Below are 19,181 nucleotides of genomic sequence, written 5' to 3' on the forward strand. Positions count from 1 at the left end.
ACTCCTTTGCCTTTAACTTTTATTGATGTGGATAAATACAGAGAGAAACATACTTGACAGCAAGATTGCCAACACCTGTAGCCCCATTAGTTATCCAGCTTCCTGCTGGTTTGTGCACAGGAAGCTCTTCACATTTTGTATGGGGGGCTGGGGGGAGAGAAACAATGCAGTAGGTATCAGGAAACAGGCAACAGCAGCAGTGGAAGGGAAGGGAAAAACCCAAATTGGTCAGTTTGCAACCACAAGGCAGACCCTGAGTGAGAGATTGAGAGATCAGAAAACGCATTGATTGGGCTCTTTGGCTTGATGTGGGTTTAAAAAAAAAAATTTGAATCCAATCAGAGTTTCATATAATCACAGAAAGGAGAAAGCTTAGGAATGGTGCAGTTTATCACCCCCCAGCCCTCACTATGTACAGACCGCCAGTAGTCAAAGGTGTTGTGAAGCACCAGTACTTTGAATGCTGTCAAGCGTTCCTTTCGCATCCCAATAGCGGGGTGGCAGTGAAGGCTCAAGCCAGTTGTGCCCCTCCCAGACAGCCAGCATAGCCATGTCTGGAAGGGAAATGAGTTTACAATGGAATTGTAGCAAACTTGTCTCTTTTTAAAAAATAATGTCCAAAGTTTAAATATTTGTAACACTTCAGAATAGGATTAAATTGCCCTTCCTCTCTCCCCCCTGCAGTCATCCTTCCCTCCCATCACTTCCCCCAAACAAAGGAATGAAGAATTTTAGACCATACACCTCCTCAGAGGGGAAAAGCATGTTGGAGTGTGACCAGGGTGCAGGGCTGCTATCTTCACAATCCATGTTTGCTTAGTGTCTATGTGAAAGAGAGCAGAGTCATGACTGCAGGAGGTTATCTGTGCTGTGGAAAGTTCGGGCAGAGCTTCCTTCCCTCACTGCAGAGGTTTCACAGACCCTATATTTTACTCCCCACCTTCTCAAGAAATATGGGGACAAATTGAATGTGGAAGAAAAGATTGGAACATTCATGGAAAGTGTCTGCTAATTTCAGCAGCACTGTACATTTCACACCCGGTGACAGTGGCAGAGTAGCCTCCTTTGCACAGATATGGCGGAAGCCAGATTACTTACCCAGAGAGAGACAATGCAGGAAAAGCAACCATCAAGTACTTAAGGTGGAGCAGCCTCCACCCCACCTCCAACATCCAGTGACTTACACCCATGCCATTCTTTCCACTGCCACGAGGAAAGTCAGCTCATACCAAAGCACAGAATGCCAAATGAGTTTCAGTCAGGGCCACCTACTTCCATTTCCTGATCCACTAATGCCCACTCTTCCCATCGCACCCAAGCCGGGCCCATAGCATATGGGAAGTCAGATTCTCTGCTCTATTACATGAGCACACCAAGAATTCTGGGTAAAACCTAGAGGCAATTTTAGATGGTAAAGCAGACACTGAATTCATGCATTTAAGAGTGCCTGAAACACGAGTGATTTCTCTACTCAGTGCATTGTGCTCTTTTTCCATATGGGATGTGAGATGCATTTTGGACAGGGATGCCAGAAGAAAGTTCCCCCATGATTCAAGCCAAACTCTTACTATATTTTAAAAAGGAAACCCCTGATAAATCATTTACCTCTTTATACTTTCTCTTATGAAAAAAATTTTTTTTTAAATCACACAGGGAAAGAAACCTAGAGAACAAAGATTTTTTTTTTTTCCCCAGAATTTGTCCCCCACAATCTTAACCCAAGCCCCATCCTTTAAAATACGATCCACCACACAGGAAAAATACCCACAAGGCCTGTGCCCCTTACATACCACAAACTATGCAGGATTCGCAAGCTCACACCTGTTGTGAAGGAGATAATTTAACAGTTGGGTTTTCCCCCCTCCATTTTTTAAGAGAGCTTGAAGTTTTACACAATCCACCAAACCAGGATTCTAGCTTCCTGGGTGATCTCTGTGGGAGCTGGTGGGCACTGAGCACTCTTGAAAGACTGGCCTTTCCATTGAGGGGTCCAAATGGGAACGGAAATCCGGAAGCCTGGTCATCGGCTGTACTTGTTTATGGCAGCGGGCTAAGGGCAGTGCATCAACCCCAGGGTTAGCTTTGCAGCTGGAAGTTCTAAGAAATGTAGCCATTTAAAAAAAAAAAAAACATTTTCCAGAAACTGACAAGACACCCCCCAGAGAAACCCCAGTCTGTTGAACCCTATGAAGGGTCTGCTCCATCCAACCCCTGCAGAGGAGGCTGCATCTGAATCAGTAAGCTAAAAATCCCTAAAAGCGAAAGGGCAGAGCTAGAAAGTGCCTATGTCAGTGATTAAAAGAAAGCCTCATTAATGGCTTGGTTAAAGAGACAGCTAGTGTGCCACAAAAGCTGCAGGTTAAGCAAAGACCAAATCCCTGCTGGGAGTCTCAGCGTTACATATGTAAAAAGGGAATAAAAGTTTTGCACGCAAAACCAGATGACAGCCCTGCACTGAAAGTCTCCCTGGCCTGGGACAGTGCAGTTCCAGGTTAAACAGAAAGTTAAAAAGACAGGCAGAGTTCAATGCAGGGGACATGAAGTTTCCCAAAAGCATGTGAAGCCAGTTTACTGGAAATTTGGAAAATTATAACCTGTGCCACAAGAGAAAACCTCCAGCTTCTTGGGGAGATGAGTAAATGAAACAAAAAAGCTTGCCCAAAACTAGCTAGGGCTCCCCTGCTTCCCTAGCAGCTCTGGGTCCACATTCTGGGAGAGAGCTGCAGCAAAGCAGCTGCAGGGGTCCCTCAGCGAGCTACCCCTAGTGGTACCCTCCGGTCTGTGCCACACAGATGCAGGATGGACTTTTCTAGACAGCAGAAACTCAACTGCTCTAACAATGCTAACTGGAGACACAGGTAGGCTGATCCTAGAGTCCCTCCCTCAGCTAATCTGTATCTTGGTGCTTTTGCATTACATCAGCCAGATGCACTGGGTCAGACTCTCCTCTGGGTAAAACTTGTGTCAGTCTGGATTGACTTCAGCAATTTCCCCCAGATTGACACCAGAGTAAGTGCAGAATCCAGCCCAAGCTTTACAGAGGACTTGTGCATTTTGAGAGGATGCCATTAAAAACCCGGACTGTGACCTGTCCCCAGCAGCTGCCTCAGATCCTAGGAGATGTCTGCGCTGCATCTTTGGTGCACATACTCTGCAACAGAACTAGTGTTAGCCAGCGGGTGGGGGGTTAAATGGTCAGATTCCAAGAGACTTGGGCAAATGCAAGGAGGATTCTGCATTAGGCAGAAATGACTAGATCTCTTTCCAGCCACTGCCACCTGTGGGGGGCTCCCAATTACAGCCCCCAGAACTCAAGCCAGCTCCAAGCACGTGACCGCTTGTCTTTATGAGCAACTGAGCGGGCAGAAATACACAGGCAGCAAATCTGGCCCGAGCTGGCTCGGGGAAATACAGAGATTCCCAACCCCCACAGGAATGTCAGCCCAAGTGGGGGTCCCAGCCCCTTTTGCACTGAAAACTCAAGTCACACACTGGCCTGACTGGTCCTTTCACATTCAACCTCAGCCCCCTAGAAAGGACTATTTCAAAACAGTTCACTTTTTTGTAGTTTTTTTTTCTTTGTAACAACAAATATGAAGAATCTTACTCCATAATGCGACTGAAATACACTTTGAAGCACCCCCAATCACAATTCTGTTTCACCACCCTCCTGGGCACAGCACCTTCCCCCATCCCCAATCTCACCTCCACTATCACGCTCCCCCCCCACAGGAGACTGGAGCGAGATCCCTGATGGCACCTTGCTGCTGCTCTAGGCGGCAGACCCATCCGCATTTCAGTAGCCCCTTTGTGCTACAGCCAGCCAGACTCCCATCACTCTGACCCTGTAACCCCTCACTACTGGCACATGGCAGACTGAATCAGTCACAGCAGTGGGGACTTTTCAATGGAACCAGCACGATCTGGTAGGGAACTGCCCTTGCCTCCCAGTGATACTGAGGTGCACAGGGATCCTTCCCTCCAGAGGAAGGAGGGACAGAGCCAATACCAACTGGTGGGTAAAGCCCTTTGCAAGGGGGAGGAGGTGGTCAGCACCAACCTTATTTCACAAAGGAGGAAACTGAAGTGACTCAGCCCAGGTAATGCCCCAAGCTCGAATTGCCTGGCTCCATCACCACCAGACCATGCTGTTTCCATTCATGGCCCTCTTCTTACAGGTCAGCTCCTGACCACCTTCTCTACACCACTCAGTGCTCAAACGAGCCGAGGACAAGCCATGCAAGCCCTTCACACAAGCTCCCTCCCCCAGCCCCTGCAGCAGCGCTAGGGCACTTTACACCACCTGCCAGCTTCACAAAATTAAAGTGAACAAAATACTACGAACAGATATAACTTACTGTTTAAATTATTTTAAAAATGTCTTTAAGAGATTCTGCGACACGTTTTAGGTACCCCCACATCCCTGCCCCCACTGCAACGCCCAGAGGGGCCTCCGTTCCCAGAAGGGGCAGGCCCCTGCAGCCCAGTGGGATTCTGATGGGGAGAGTGAGGAGAAGGAAGGACATTTCTTATCCTTTCACAGCTTGGAGGACTCCGCATTCTAAGACCAATAAAAATAATAAAATAATAATAATAATAAAATAGTTTTGTGAGGCAGTGGGGTCAGACCACCCTGCCCCTCCCCTGCAGGGGGTGGCCCAGATTCCAGGCATGTCTATACAAACTCAGTAGTAAAAAGGACTTTACTTGGGCAGAGGAGGGAGAGGGGGAGGGGGTTCTGAGGGCAGTGGGGGTGGTCGGGGCTTGTCCGTGTTGGCAGCTCTGGAGCTCCCAGCGGCCCTTGGATTCAAGTACTCGCCATACGAGTGGGCAAAGTCGAAAGCTGGGGGCTGGGTGGGCTGCATACCCTGGGCGCTCAGCAGCGAGTGCAGCATGTTGACTGTATCCTGGTAGTCAATGGCCTGGTTTGTGTTGTGCCCATTAGCACCGGTGGGGCCTTTGTCCGATTTCCCATGGGTCCCCCTGGCTTTGCCGGCCTGGGGGAAGGGGAGGCCAGCTGTATCCAAGCTGTGCCCAGGAAGCTGGGTAGCCCCGGGGAGGTGGGCAAAAGAAAACTGCATGCCAGCAGCTTTGGAGCTCTTACTGATTTTTGGCTGGTGCTCATGTGCAGCAGCAGATGCCTCTTCCAGGAGAGGCCTTTTCCGAGAGGACCCAGACAAGCTGAAGCTTTTATGGGCCAGGCTGCTCTGCTGGCTGCTGTGTTTAGAGTCTCCTGGTCGCTTGCCCCCGGCGCCGCTGGCCCCAGCTGCGGGCTGCGCATGCAAGTGTTTGTGCGAGTGATGATTGTGATGGTGGTGGTTGGACAAGTGGGCCTTGTGTTTCTCCTTGTGCTCCCGGCTCTTCCCGCTGCTCTCGTCTGAGGAGCTGTGCCGATCCGAGGCAGTCGGCACCTTGATGCGCATTTTGATCTCCTCTGGTTTCGAGGAGAGTTGTCTGTCCCCTCCTCCCCCTGCCACAGGGATCCTCAGCTTCAGGGCGGAGGCCTTGTCGCTCTTCTCCAAAGGAGGGCGCTCTGCGCTTTCAGAGCTGCCGGTGGGAATCTTCAGGACTGGGGAGGGGTTGTTCTCCTGCTGGACTTCCCTCTCCCTCTGCTGCTGGACCAGGAGATTCTGTGCAGCATAGGCGTACTGAGACCGCACATTGGCCTCCATGTTCTCCAGCTGCCGCTTCTGTGCGGCCAGCTCTTCAGCATGCTTGGCGCGGTACTCTTTCAGCGACACCTTTGCTGAGGGCGCACTCTTGCTGCTCTGCTTCTGGTAAGCAGCACCATCCGGCTCAGTGGCTGCTGAGCTTTCGTTAGTCCTGTGAACCTGGCCAGCCTCTAGCTTGTGTGGAGGATGGTGGGACATCCAGTGCTCTGACTGAAACATATCCATACTGCTCAGATCAGTGGGAGAGTCCTCTCCATCTGGGAGGGGAGGCCCGGCTCCTGCAGTCGAGGAAGTTGACATACTCATTAAGCCTGCAATGTTCATGTCAGAATTGTTCCTGGAGATCATGCTGAGAATAGTTTGCTCTGAGAGGCACTCATCTTCTCCTTGGTCGTCTGCTTTGGATTTCTTGGCTGCTTGGGAGGCCTGAAATAAAGCAGCAAGAAAGGGCATTTGTATCTCAGTGGCTTTGTGTCACTGACACAGGCCCTGTTACCCACTCAGGGAGAAAAAGGGAGCAACTGCCACTGTGCAGAGTAAGCAGCAAAACTAAGGTGCTCATGATCACACAGCTTCCCTCGTATTGGGGCTATCACACTAGATGGTCCTGCAACAAGTTGTACATCTCTCACCTGCTTCAGCACCAGGCTGGGGGATAAAACTTTTTGCAAAACACATTTTTGCCCCAGAAGAGACCACATGTTTACAAATACAGACAGCAACAGAGAGCAACATGCCCTGGGGTGAGAGGCCCTAGGCGACTAGCGCCTGGCTGCAGGTTAGGGCTTTGGGCAGGTCACACCTCTATTGTTTAAGGCAGGGCAAATTTAAGGTGGTTGATGCCAATTCTTAAAAAGGGCTCCAGAGGGGACCCCGGCAATGACAGAAACCGGTGAGCCTGACCTCAGCGCTGGGCAAACTGTTTGAAACTATAGAAAAGAACAAAATTGTCAGACATATAAAATTAACATAATTTGTTGGAGAAGAGTCAACACGGTTTTTGTCAAGGGAAATCATGCCTCACTAATCTCCTAGAATTCTTTGAGGGAGTCAACAAGCATGTGGACAAAGGGGATCCAGTGTACTTAGATTTTCAGAAAGCCTTTGACAAAATCCCTCACGGAAGATTATTAAGTAAAGTAAGCAGTCATGGGATAAGGAAGGAAGGTTCTCTCAGGGATCGGTAACCGGTTAAAAGACAGGATACAAAGGGTAGGAATAAATGGTCAGTTTTCAGAATGGAGAGAGGTAAATAGTGGTGTCCCCCAGGGATCTGTACTGGGCCCAGTCCTATTTAAACATATTCGTAAACAATCCGGAAAAAGGAGAAGACAGTGAGATGACAAAATTTGCAGATGACAAAACTACTCAAAATAGTTAAGTCCCAGGCAGATTGCGAAGAGCTACAAAAAGATCTCACAAAGCTGGGTGACTGGGCAACAAAATGGCAGATGAAATTCAAATCAGAAAAATCGATCAGTTGATCAATTCAAAGTAATGCACATTGGAAAACATAATCCCAACTATACATATAAAATGATGGGGTCTAAATTAACTGTTACCACTCAAGAAAGATCTTGGAGTCATTGTGGATAGTTCTCTGAAAACATCCACTCAATGTGCAGCAGCAGTCAAAAAACATCTAATAGAATGTTGGGAATCATTAAGAAAGGGATAGAAAACAAGACAGAAATTATAATATTGTCCCTATATAAATCCACGGTACGCCCACATCTTGAATACTGCGTGGAGATGTGGTCGACCCATCTCAAAAAAGATATACTGGAATTGGAAAAGGTTCAGAAGAGGGCAACAAAAATGATTACAGGTATGAATAGGGCTGCCATATGAGGAGAGATTAATAAGACTGCGGCTTTTCAGCTAGGAAAGGATGACTAAGGGGGGATATGATAGAGGTTTATAAAATCATGACGGGTGTGGAGAAAGTAAATAAGGAAGTGTTATTTACTACTACTTATAACAGAAGAACTAGGGGGTCACCAAATGAAATTAATAGACAGCAGGTTTAAAACAAATAAAAGGAAGTATTTCTTCACACAATGCACATTCAACCTGTGGAACTCCTTGCCAGAGGATGTTGTGAAGGCCAAGACCATAACAGGGTTCAAAAAAGAACTAGATAAATTCATGCAGGATAGGTTGGGCAGGGATGGTGTCTCTAGCCTCTGTTTGCCAGAAGCTGGGAATGGGCGACAGGGATGGGTCACTTGATGATTCCCTGTTCTGTTCATTCCCTCTGGGGCCCCTTGGCATCGGAAGACAGGATACTGGGCTAAACGGACCTTTGGTCTGACCCAGTATGGCCATTCTTATGTTCGTGTAGCCCTCATGGCTTCAAACATACAGGTTTAAAGCAAAGCTTAGAGGCCACAGAAAGTGGCACACAGCCCTCCCCTCTCGCCCATGGACGGGGAGGTGTTACACGCCTCCCAAAGGAGTGGGTTTGTCAAGCCCTTGCTAGGAAAAAAGTGAGCTCATCAATGAGTTTATTCAAGACGAATGAAAACAGAAATGTATGGTCTGTTAAACCTTAATATTGAAGTGCCCCTCCTTCCCCTGAGCACTGTCAGTACTACAGACAACACAGCTCAGAAGCCAGACAGGAGACTCAGAGCCAGCGCAGTGGACAGCAGCCCAAGAGAGGAAATTCTTACCCGCCAGTTGCGGATGCGTTTGAGCCGGTTGGGAGTTTTCTCAAGAATCTGCAGGAATTCATGAGTCAGCTCTGCAAAGGGGACACACAAAACACAGACAAGAGGGTCAGAGGGAGGACGCAGAGCAGCCACAAGCCAGCAGCCCGCTGCTCACTGATGGGTGGAGCTATTCATGATGAGATGGAGCTATTTCAGGAAGGGAAATACAGTGAAGTAGTAGCACTGACTAGTTAAGCTCATCCCACTCCATGACTTCTACTGTCTCTATTGCACCAAAGAAGCTGCCACACTGAAAACCTTGGCAAGATCAGAAGCCCTTGAAGTCCATGAATTGGTCAGTGGCTGTGTCTGAATGGCAGACCCAGGAATAGATGCCAAGATAATAAGAGTGCCTTTCTGGGGGGGACCTTGCTCCAAAACTTACCGTCTAAGAGCTCCAGAGTTACAGTGCCATCAACGTATTCCCACCAGTGCTTCCCGTCCGTGGAGACTGGGATCTCCCAGTTGGACCACTTACAAGCCAGGTGGATACAGACGCAGGCCACAACGGGAGGGGTGTACTGCAGGCTGAAGGTGGTCAGGTGCAGGCTGACGTCACCAGCAGGGAGAGAGAAACAGAAAGCCATGAACTCCCAGGCCTGAACCTCAGCACACACAATCCCCCGCTGAACAGACACTGCGGAAGAGGTGGGCATGGTGGGAACGTTCCTGAAGGGAAAAGGACAATTCCTCCCCCAAGACATCCCTTGTTGTCAAGGCGTCTCTATGCACTGCCAAGTCACTTGTTACTTCCCTGTGCTGCTCAAACCAATTCATTTCCAGGCTTCTCCACAAGCTCCTCCCAACTCTGGGCTCTGGGGCCCATTGCCTATTGCAGGTGAAAAAAAAAGTTAAGTTATGCTGGACTTCAGCCCAAGTCCCCTGAGGCCCAACATCAGAACCCGAGAGAAGCAGTGGGCAGCTGGGTTCTTGGCTTGGAAGTGGGCTCTGCTCAACCTGAGGAGAGATTCAGACAGCTCCATGTCTTCTGCTGAAGCAAATTCACATGGCTGGAAAATGCCGATTCCCAACCCAAGCAAAACTCCTGTGAAGTTAACGTGATCGGTAATGACACATGCACCATCATCATGAGAGACCCAACAACCAACAGTTCAAACAATAAAGCCCACAGAGACTTCCACTCCTGCCTCCCTCTCTGAAACCTTGGCTTCCTCAAACCACACAGCTTCTGAATGTCAATGGAGCTGGGGGATTAACAACTGCCAACTCAGAGAGACACTGCAGCACAGGACTGGGCCTCAACCCCCCTGCACAGACACCCTCCCCCCCGATATGGCAAAGCCTCAAATCCACTTCATAGAACAATTTGGAGGTGCCAGTTACATCTTCACTGTTAAGGTTGATCTCCATTTCACAGGGGTTCAACCTGTGCTTTGTATGAAAAATACATTGTATTTGCCCCAACTTTACAGCACCCACTCAAAATACAAGATTAGTTTCCTGAGAATTCTCTAGATTAATCTAATGGTTGTTAAAATATATTAAAAGCCGAGTCCTGTAGGAGATTTAGTATATGTTGGTCGTCTTCATTCTGAATGATCTTCTCAGAATGGACTCTCCAAAACTTTGTTTTACTTAAAAATAAATCTAGAGCATGGCCTACTTTTGTACAAATTTCAGTTGTAAAGTAAGTGATGTCGTTAACCGTCACTGCAACTCACGGTTATGATTGTTGTATCAGCCCCAAGCAGGTCCAGGTAACTTAAATGAGGTCACTGTGACAGATAACTCCACCAATCACGCCTCTACTTCCACAGCCAAGTGCCATGGCCTAAATCCATGGTTGATGCCTCAGTGATCTACAAGGGAGCCTGGTCTCCTGTCAAGAGTTTCCCCTGGTCTATTACTTGGCCCAGCTGTCACTGTTGCTTTGGGCATCAAGAAAACAGTGTCTAGGAAACTTGGAAAGCACCGACACTGGGTCTCATGGACAGGGGACCCACGCCCCACTCCTTTCACAGAAACTGGGCTCACTAAACACAAGCCTCTAAACCTCTGGTCACTCAACAACAGACCTAGAAGTGGCAATTCTTCAACAAAAAAAACTTCAAAACCAAACTCCAACGTGAAGCTGCAGAACTGGAATTAATTTGCAAACTGGATACCATCAGATTAGGCCTGAACAGAGACTGGGAGTGGTTGGGTCATTACAAAACCTAAACTTAATTTCCCCAATACTAATTTCTCCCTACTGTTACTCACACCTTCTTGTCAACTGTCTGTAATAGGCCACTCTCTTACCACTTCAAAAGAGATTTTTCCTCCCTTGGTATCCTGCTGTTAATGGATTTACCTCGCTAGACTGACCTCACACTTGGTAAAGCAACTCCCCATCCTTTCATGTATGTATACCTGCTCCTGTATTTTCACTCCATGCATCCGATGAAGTGGATTCTAGCCCACGAAAGCTTACGCCCAAATAAATTTGTTAGTCTCTAAGATGCCACAAGGATTCCTCATTGTTTTTGCTGATACAGACTAACACGACTACCCTCTGAAACCTGAATTAAGTCAATTGCCAATTAAGAGCCAGATCTGCCAGCATATGAGGGTTGCTATGTGCTGCTCTGGTGATGCAAAGCCGCTGTAATCAGTTTAACTAGCCAGTGGGTTCCAGCTGCTTTGCACTGTTCTGGTGTGCCAGTGAACCTGCCCTTAAGAGTTACCATTTTAAAGAATGATTTATGGTTGATAGTACATATCCTCAAATCACTATTACTACCACACTGTAGCATCTCCTTTGTGTTTCTTGTTCAGTAAGTTCATGTCTGAAATGTGTCATTTAAAAAAGTTCCCAGATCAGGATTAAAAACCAGTTCAGCAGAGATCCTTGGAGCAGAGGTAGAAGAGAATTACTTCCATTTAATAGAATGGCAGGACAGAGGGGGACTTGCCCAAGGTGTGTGTGTGTGTCACACAATCAATCAGTGGTAGAGCAGGGAATGGAAGCAGCTTTTCCAACTGCAGCCTTATCTCCACTAGAAACGGACTATTGGCGTAGCCAGACCACAAGTCACCCTAATGGAGATGCAGCTTATACAGTTCCCCAGATAAGCTATGCCAGCAAAACGATGTCACTTAGAGGTATGGTTCCCGCCCCCCACACTCCTAACAAACAGAGCTGTGCAGGCAAGACTTAAGTATATAAAGCCTAAGCCCAAGTTCACCTGCTGAACCAGTCCTTTCTGATGCAGACACCTGCATACCTAAGGGCATGTCTCTGCCTTTTACGTTTTCCACTATATTGCCCTGCTTTTCTCCAACATCTCAACATCCCCTCCAGAATGAAACCTAGGTGTCTCCAATACACATGGTTGAAGTTAAACCACCTTTCACTGAACCTGATTCCATGCGTTTGTATGAACTAATGGCTGCAAGAATTTCCATTTTTTACGAGCTTCCAATTTGGGCCTCTTATTGGTACTGGAGTTAATTTTTCAATCCTTATTTGAAAATCTGAAGTCACCTAAAGATCTTTTAAGAGAAAGAAGCCAAACTGCCTTAGTTCTTTTCTAAGTCCCTCTCTTCTGGAATAAATGTCTAGCATTAGACCACTGCATAGCACGCTGCCAAATTTCTCACTGCTTCCTCGCATTCCCCCATCTATCTGCATCCACCTGCTGTCTTGTCAATTGCAAGGCTCTCTGGGGCAGGAGGCATCATTTGGTTCTGTTTGGACAGTGCCTAGCGCCATGAATTCCTGGTCCATTACAGGGCTCCCAGGCACTTCAGTAATGCGAATGAGCACTTACAGTCACTTCCTTCAAATACTCTTTAAAATCCGTTTCTTCTTCTAACTACCCAAACAGAAGTGTGCACTGTCCAGGAGCTGTCCCCTCATCCGCTGTAGATTGCTCCATGGGACAGGGACCCTTTCTTCTGTTGTACAGCACTAAACAATACCCCCCCCACACACCCCAAACTCACTAGATAATCCTCCAGAGTGTCCAAATGGCATTTTCCCCCCACCCCCCAATAAAACCCTCTGCTAAAAACATAGGAATCAATTCAAAAGTAACAACCTGTTGGTCGCCATGAAGTAGGAAGTTTGTGCCAAATCCTTGCTGGCTGGAAAGGGAAAGAAAAACACAAGAGTTAGCTTGAACAGTTTGGCAGAGACTTCCAGGGTACTAGTCTGTTAGAAGTACAGGCTTCTACAGGGAGTGGCCGCAGCAAGCACAGAACTGGATATGAAAGATCCTGCTGGTCTGATTTGTTTCAGTTCTGCCCCACAGCAACACAAAACTTGCATTTAACAAAACCACTGCGTTGTGCTTTACAGCAACTCAAAATTATACCCGTTCCCGCACCCATTTGCCACTGCAGAATCTTTACTTCAATGTTAGATTGAATGAAACACACTCTGTGGCGTGTCTGGGTAATTCACTATTAATGAATGCTACCACCTCCTGCTTATACAGTCCTTTCAACCAAAACATCCCACGTGATTTCAACTCTGAGCTCTCTAGAGGAACCATGTCACCTAGCTCGGAAATACAGCCACCTCTGTGATGGAAGGTGGCAAGCGTTCGACAGCACACTTTAGGTCTCTTACCTCGCACTAGCTGCGTGCACTTCACCACGTGTGTATGGGGGTGATCAATAGTGATCTCGAACCCTGAAAGAATGGCAGAGACATGTGACCATTAGGTAACAAACACAGCATCCTCACGGTTTTACATATTGCACATGCCTCCTGCTCCTGGGGAGGCAACTCAGCTTCCCCTCTGCACTAAAAGCTCACACTTTCTGCTCAGAGGCAAGCAGGAATAAAACAGAAGGATCAAGCTGTCCAGTCACAAATCCTGAAGGTCACTGGTTTCCAAGCAGCTAAATTGCTTACTGCTGAAGAGACTTCACTGGAAGCAAAACACCTATTACGGATTTTAAGTAGGACAAAGCCTCTTGCAGCAGCTGGAAGGAAGGAAGAAAGAAAACTAGCATCTGCTCAAAGGAATTTGTGCCACCCAAAGCGCCATAAGGAAGCAGGTATCTTCTATTTGAGGGAGCCAGTAGCACGAATGTCAGATGAAGTGAAATCCTTGCTTCAGTTTTCATTTAGTTTTGTAAGTTGTTTTTAAAAATGACAGCCCACGTGCTGAGCATCCACTTCTGTCCATTTACTTCTCTCACCAGCATAGTCATGGCAGAACTGGGATTCTAGAAGAGGCAACTGGGAGGACTGAGCACAGGACAAGGAGCCAGGAATTCTACATGTCAAGTGCTGACTCCAGAGCTACCCTGCTGTGTAACTGGCAAGCCACTTAACATCTGTGAAGTCTTGGCCTTCACAACATCCTCTGTCAAGGAGTTCCACAGGCTGACTGTGCGTTGTGTGAAAAAATACTTTCTTTTGTTTCTTTTAAATCTGCTGCCTGTTAATTTCATTTGGTGACCCCTAGTTCTTGTGTTATGAGAAGGAGTAAATAACACTTCCCTATTTACTTTCTCCACACCAGCCATGATTTTATAGACCTCTATCGTATGCCCCCTTAGTCGTCTCCTGACTCAGTCGTTTCCTGAATGAATCAGGAAAGACTGTTTAAAAAAAAAAAAAAAGATTCGTTTGGCTTTTTCTTAATCAACAGAAGCCTCAACCACTCAGGTGTCTAGTAGAGCCATAGGAAAGGCCAAATCTTAGACATAAAGGGCTACATTTAAAAAAAAAACCTCCAAAGAAAACTGATGCTAGAAGCAACCTGATCAAAACATGAACATTCATTCTAGGCTCCCTTCGCTATCCCAGAGCGGATTAATCCAGCGGTTGGGATAGGAGACAGAGTACCACACTGTTACAATTTATAACACTTGTACCCAGAGCAACTGGCATCCAAGCAGAACAAAACCTGCAGGGGACAGAAACGAGTCAAACTCTGCATGTTTAAGCCGTTATCAACTCAAAATAAAGTAAGTGAACCCTGAAAACACGTGTATGAGAAGAAAGTGGTGGTGTGAAAAAAGGTGGTTGCCTGGACTCTTGCTCTCCCATTGGCCAGCTGTGCATCTGCCCTCCAGCTGTGGAGAAGACTGGGGGGTTAGACTCTCCGCTCTGCGGAACCCTCCTGGGTCTGGGATTCAAGTGGAAGCCCGTCCGCTTTGAAAAACTTACCCAGGGTCTGCAGTATAATGCTCTCTAGAATGACCAGGTCTTGAGCTTGCTGCAGGTAAGCCTGGGGTTGAGAGGACAGGCAGGTTACTCACGATGAGGCACGCTGTATAAAGCCTGCACATTTCTAACTCTCTCTCTCTCAGGGAGGCCAAAAAAAATAAAAAATAAAAATCAAGGGGGAATCTTTATCCCACTCAGTACTAGAGGGAACTGGCACAGATTCCCTCCCAGAAGAGAGAAAGCAGAGTGCTGGATGGATACACTCCCCTGCTAGTGTTCATTTGACATGGGTTGCTGCTGGAGCTACACGCTTTAGTCTCTCTCGCTCCATAAGAGAGTTTTAAACACAAAGGGACATGTCAACGTGAACAGTGTGGGTTAAAATTTAACCTTTTAATCAAATTTTTTCTACAAGCTTTGGCTCCTGGATAAAGCTTCCCCCTTTCAGCAGGGTTGGACACTCAGTTCCAGTTATGAAGGGCTGTCATGAGAGATGGGGAAAATGGAAACATTTTTAACAATCCCACCATTAGGTGGGTGGAGAGAGGATTGAACTGCACACACCATTTTCTGCTTTGCTACAAGTGCTATTTAACTCTGACAGACATGTCCCCTCCCTACTCAGAAGCCTCTCATACAGACACGATTACATGGCACATCCGATTCTTTCGTTCACACTGGCATAGCGGAGGGAAACAGGAGAGATCACAGAGCAGAAGAGACAAGTCATCTGCTCTGAAGAAGCCTGAAAATTGTGCTGTACAATAGTGGTTGATCTGAAAGCTACATTCTGCAGTGTAACCACTCATTTACAGAACAGATGGTTATACACTGGAGTTAATGAGACACTTTAGACCCACAAGTTACTTATATTACCAGAATTCTACACTTCAGGATGCAGTACCCTTTGAAGATGTTCTCATCCCTCCCTCTCAAGCATGGAAATCATTCTGCTGGTGTCTGGCCACTTACCTCACTTCTAGTGTCTGGAGGGGTATCCTGAGGATGCAGGCATGCATGCGCTACCTTGATTACATGCTCCAGCTTACGAGGCTGTTCCTCCACCTTGGCTGCCAAGAACAGGGCTGCTGGTGCCACAGACTTCATGGAGAGAGAAAAACAAAAAACAAAAATGGTCTCCTGGTTCAAATATTCACAAGCCTACAGTGTTAGCGTCCAGATGGGGTCTGCGCAATCTTAGAGCTCCGAAACCATTGTATTTACTGATTTCCTCCAGGCCTCAAATACAGAGATAAGGTGGAGATACAGATTTGAGGAGATGCTCTTCCAGTATCCCATTAAGATGTCTGTAGTAGGAAAATGTTATCCCCCCCCCCTTTTTTTTTTTTAAAAGTCCCTAAACGTCCAGGATTAAAACTACAAAAAGTCAATTTCTAAGGCTGACTAGAGAGAACATTCACATAACAAGAAAGATCTTTTAAAGGTCCAAAGAACGTTTGCTGTGGCAAAAGTATAACTACTGTCAATTACATTATAGCTTTTGCCCAGAGAGATCAGCCGAAGCTCACAACCTCCCCTCCCCGGTAGATCAGGGTTACTTCTATTTTACAGCTAAGGAAAGGAAAGCACAAAGAAGTGATGCACTCAAGGCCGCACAGCAGGGAGAAAGAGAACCCAGATCTCTCGACTCCCACTCTTGTGCCTTGGCCACAGCTCCCCCGAGACGCTGGCGGGGAAATGCTGATAACGAACATCGCAGCAGGGTTTCCGGGCCGGGGAAGGCGAAAGGCCGAGCGATACGTACGTTGCGATGAAACTGGGTGAAGGACTGAACCATGTAGAACCGGTGCATGTACACGATGGCGGTGTTGATGGTCAGCTGAGAGCTGAAGGCGTACGGTTAGGGAAAAGCCGCCTGGAAGGGGCGCCTGCCCCCGCTTCGCCTTGCTGAAGGCCCTGAGCCGGCAGCCCCGCGGCCCGCCCAGGGGCAGGGCTCGCAGCCGCCCCCCGTGCCCGGCGGCTCTGCGGGGTAGGTTTCCACACACGTGGCCCCACTCGTGCGAGCTGCCCCCGCCTGGGCACGGGGGGGGTGGGGGGGCTGGATTATAGCGACCGGGGAGGGGCCCATATGGACCGGGCATCAAGGGACCCCTGGGAACCGCCGCAGGGAACCCCGCGTGGGACCGGGAAGCGCCTTCCCCCCGCAGTGCCCGCCCCGGCGCCCGCCCGCCCGCCGCGCTACGCGAGCCCCAGGCTTCGCGGCCTAGCCCGCCCGGCGCGGATACACGTTGAGGCGCTGGCCCATGTCCTGGAGCAGGTTGGCCGCCTGCTGCCGGTAGGAGAGCTCCTTGTCCGGGTCGAGCCCGGCGCGCCGGGACGGGCTGCACTCCAGCTGCTCCCGGCTGAAGTACCAGCGCCGCCCCGCGCCGCCGCCGCCGCCGGCCCCTGCGCTCGCCGAGGCCTCCATGGCGATCCGCGGGGCGCGCGCACGCCCCGCCGGGCGCGCACGCACGCACGCGCCGACGGCGCGGACGCGCGGGCGCATGCGCCCCTGAGCGCAGCCGGGGCCCCGCGGCGCTCCGAGCCAGCGCCGGGGGCCCGAGGGGGGCCGCACTGCGCATGCGGCCAGCACGTGCCCCCCCCTTCAGGAGGACGAGCCGAGTCCGCCTTGCGCGCAGGCGGCTGCTAGGCCCATGCTTCGGCCCGCACTGCGCATGCGTACGATCTAGGGGCGCTGAGGGAGCAGAACTGGGCATGCGCGGGAGCCCGGACCTGCGGGAAGTACGTAGCTGGGTGGGGAGAGGATGCTGGGTGGACTCTGACCCTTCCGGCCAGCCTGACCCCCGCCCCCGTGACCCCACCCGTGACCCTCATGACCTGTGACCCCACCAATGACCCCATAACCTCACCTGTGACCCCCACCCCCATGACCTGTGACCCCAGCCCCGTGACCCCCGGTAACCCCACCTGTGACCCTCATGACCTGTGACCCCACCAATGACCCTATAACCTCACCTGTGACCCCACCCCCATGACCTGTGACCCCACCCCCATGACCCTGGTAACCCCAGCTGTGACCCTCATGACCTGTGACCCCACCAATGACCCTATAACCTCACCTGTGACCCCACCCCCCATGACCCTTTCCCCATGACCCCTGTAACCCCACCTGTGACCCTCATGACCTGTGACCCCACCAATGACCCCTATAACCTCACCTGTGACCCCCACCCCCATGACCCTTTCCCCATGACCCCTGTAACCCCACCTGTGACCCTCATGACCTGTCACCCCACCAATGACCCCTATAACCTCACCTGTGACCCCCACCCCCATGACCTGTGACCCCAGCCCCATGACCCTGGTAACCCTACCTGTGACCCCCACCCCCCACAACCCTGTAACCCCACCTGTGACTCCACCCCCAGAACCCCTATAACCCACCTGTGACCCCAGCCCCCATGACCTTGTCACCCAAGCCCCCCGTGACCCTACCTGTGACCCCAGCCCCTGTGACCCCAGGCCACTCCATGGACAATCACAGCTGTCTTTAGCCCAACCTGTCTGATTCCCACCAGCCCAGAACCCAGCTTCCACCCCTTACTCGTATACCAGGGCTGGCTCTCCGTTCACCGTAAACCCTCATGGGTGAGCTGCCCCTCTCCTCAATGCACAGCAGTGTTCAGAGAAGCAAACAAGATAAAAGGGGTCCTAAGGAATGGGGCAGAAAATAACATAGCACCCTCCACCTGGGGGGCCTTGCCTGGGATGTGGTGTTTCTCCTATATCTCTTTCTGACAGGAGGCAACGTAGGGGATTCAGAGAGAGGCAATGCGGATGATTACGGACCTGGAGAAAACTCATACAGAAAGGGATTGAAAGGTCTGGGACTAAGTGAAGAAAGAAGAGACATGACGGAAAGTTTTAAAGTAAACATTGGAGAAGGAACTCGGGTGTGCCATCTCCTATTACAGGGGAAAGGTGACAACCAAGGACATTTAAATCTGATGAGACATCGCTTTCTACAAAGCACAAGTAGAAGAACTCACCGCCACAGAATATAACTGAGGACAAAAGCTTAGCAGGGTGAGCTAAAAGGATCAGCCATTTATATGGCCAATGAGAATATGCACAGCCACGAGAGTTTCTGTCTATTTTACAAGAGACAGAAATGCCCCTGCTTATGGGGATGAACCCTCCACTCCGTGACAGGCGGAGGGCGGCACTTTCCTTAGGAGAGGGTTATTCTACAACTCCTCACTTCAAGGTTTCTTGCCCTTCTGCCCCTGAAACCTGCCCCTGTTGGAGACAGGATGTTGGATTAGATGGACCACAACATGCTGGGCTATGCAATTCCTATGTTACCCATGTTAGTTTACAACAGAGGGCCAGCACAAAATAACAGGGGACAAGGAAGACTGCTGGGAAAGTTGGATTCTTCCTTGTATCATAAGATTCCTCTAGCATTCCCTTCTACTATTAAATGTTGGTATGATGGTTGTGCCCCAAAACCTGAGTGGGGGACAGGGCCCCCATTGTGCTGTGCACTGTATGAACATATAAAAGAGACAATCTGCACCCTGAAGTTCTTATAATCTAGACACCAAACATCTCCAAGTGCCTGAGAAATGCCACAGATAGCAGGATACGAGACACTTTGGCCCACATGCACACACACCCTGCAACACCAAAATACGTAAAAGA

At 49.3% G+C, this 19,181-nt stretch overlaps 1 protein-coding gene across 2 annotated transcripts; it reads right to left on the minus strand.

The window, feature by feature from the left end:
- Nucleotides 1–5: 5 nt before the first annotated feature.
- CCNT1 (cyclin T1) lies at nucleotides 6–16,914 on the minus strand. Of its 2 annotated transcripts, XM_074934891.1 has the most exons (9): nucleotides 16,763–16,914; nucleotides 16,282–16,363; nucleotides 15,489–15,617; nucleotides 14,517–14,577; nucleotides 12,963–13,025; nucleotides 12,430–12,475; nucleotides 8,772–8,935; nucleotides 8,348–8,418; nucleotides 6–6,098 (listed from the first exon to the last, which is right to left on the minus strand). In XM_074934891.1, exons 1-9 carry the CDS (start codon nucleotides 16,780–16,782, stop codon nucleotides 4,704–4,706), a joined length of 2,031 nt encoding a protein of 676 aa, XP_074790992.1. In that variant the 5' UTR covers nucleotides 16,783–16,914; the 3' UTR covers nucleotides 6–4,703. The 2 variants fall into 2 exon arrangements, with proteins under 2 accessions (XP_074790992.1, XP_074790994.1); XM_074934893.1 differs by lacking the exons at nucleotides 8,772–8,935; nucleotides 12,963–13,025; nucleotides 14,517–14,577; ... (1 more) ...; nucleotides 16,282–16,363; nucleotides 16,763–16,914 and having other exon boundaries at nucleotides 12,430–12,471.
- Nucleotides 16,915–19,181: the final 2,267 nt, after the last annotated feature.

Source organism: Natator depressus, chromosome 20 (genome assembly GCF_965152275.1).
Source record: "Natator depressus isolate rNatDep1 chromosome 20, rNatDep2.hap1, whole genome shotgun sequence".
In the NCBI taxonomy this organism is placed as follows: Eukaryota; Metazoa; Chordata; order Testudines; family Cheloniidae; genus Natator; species Natator depressus.

Excerpts from the sequence above, each read along its gene's own strand:
- CCNT1 (XM_074934891.1), bottom strand. The coding sequence starts at position 16,782 with ATGGGCCAGCGCCTCAACGT. Across the intron at positions 16,364-16,762 it reads ATGGGCCAGCGCCTCAACGT|CTCTCAGCTGACCATCAACA; the intron begins GTATCCGCGCCG and ends GTACGCCTTCAG. Across the intron at positions 6,099-8,347 it reads AACGCATCCGCAACTGGCGG|GCCTCCCAAGCAGCCAAGAA; the intron begins GTAAGAATTTCC and ends GCTTTATTTCAG.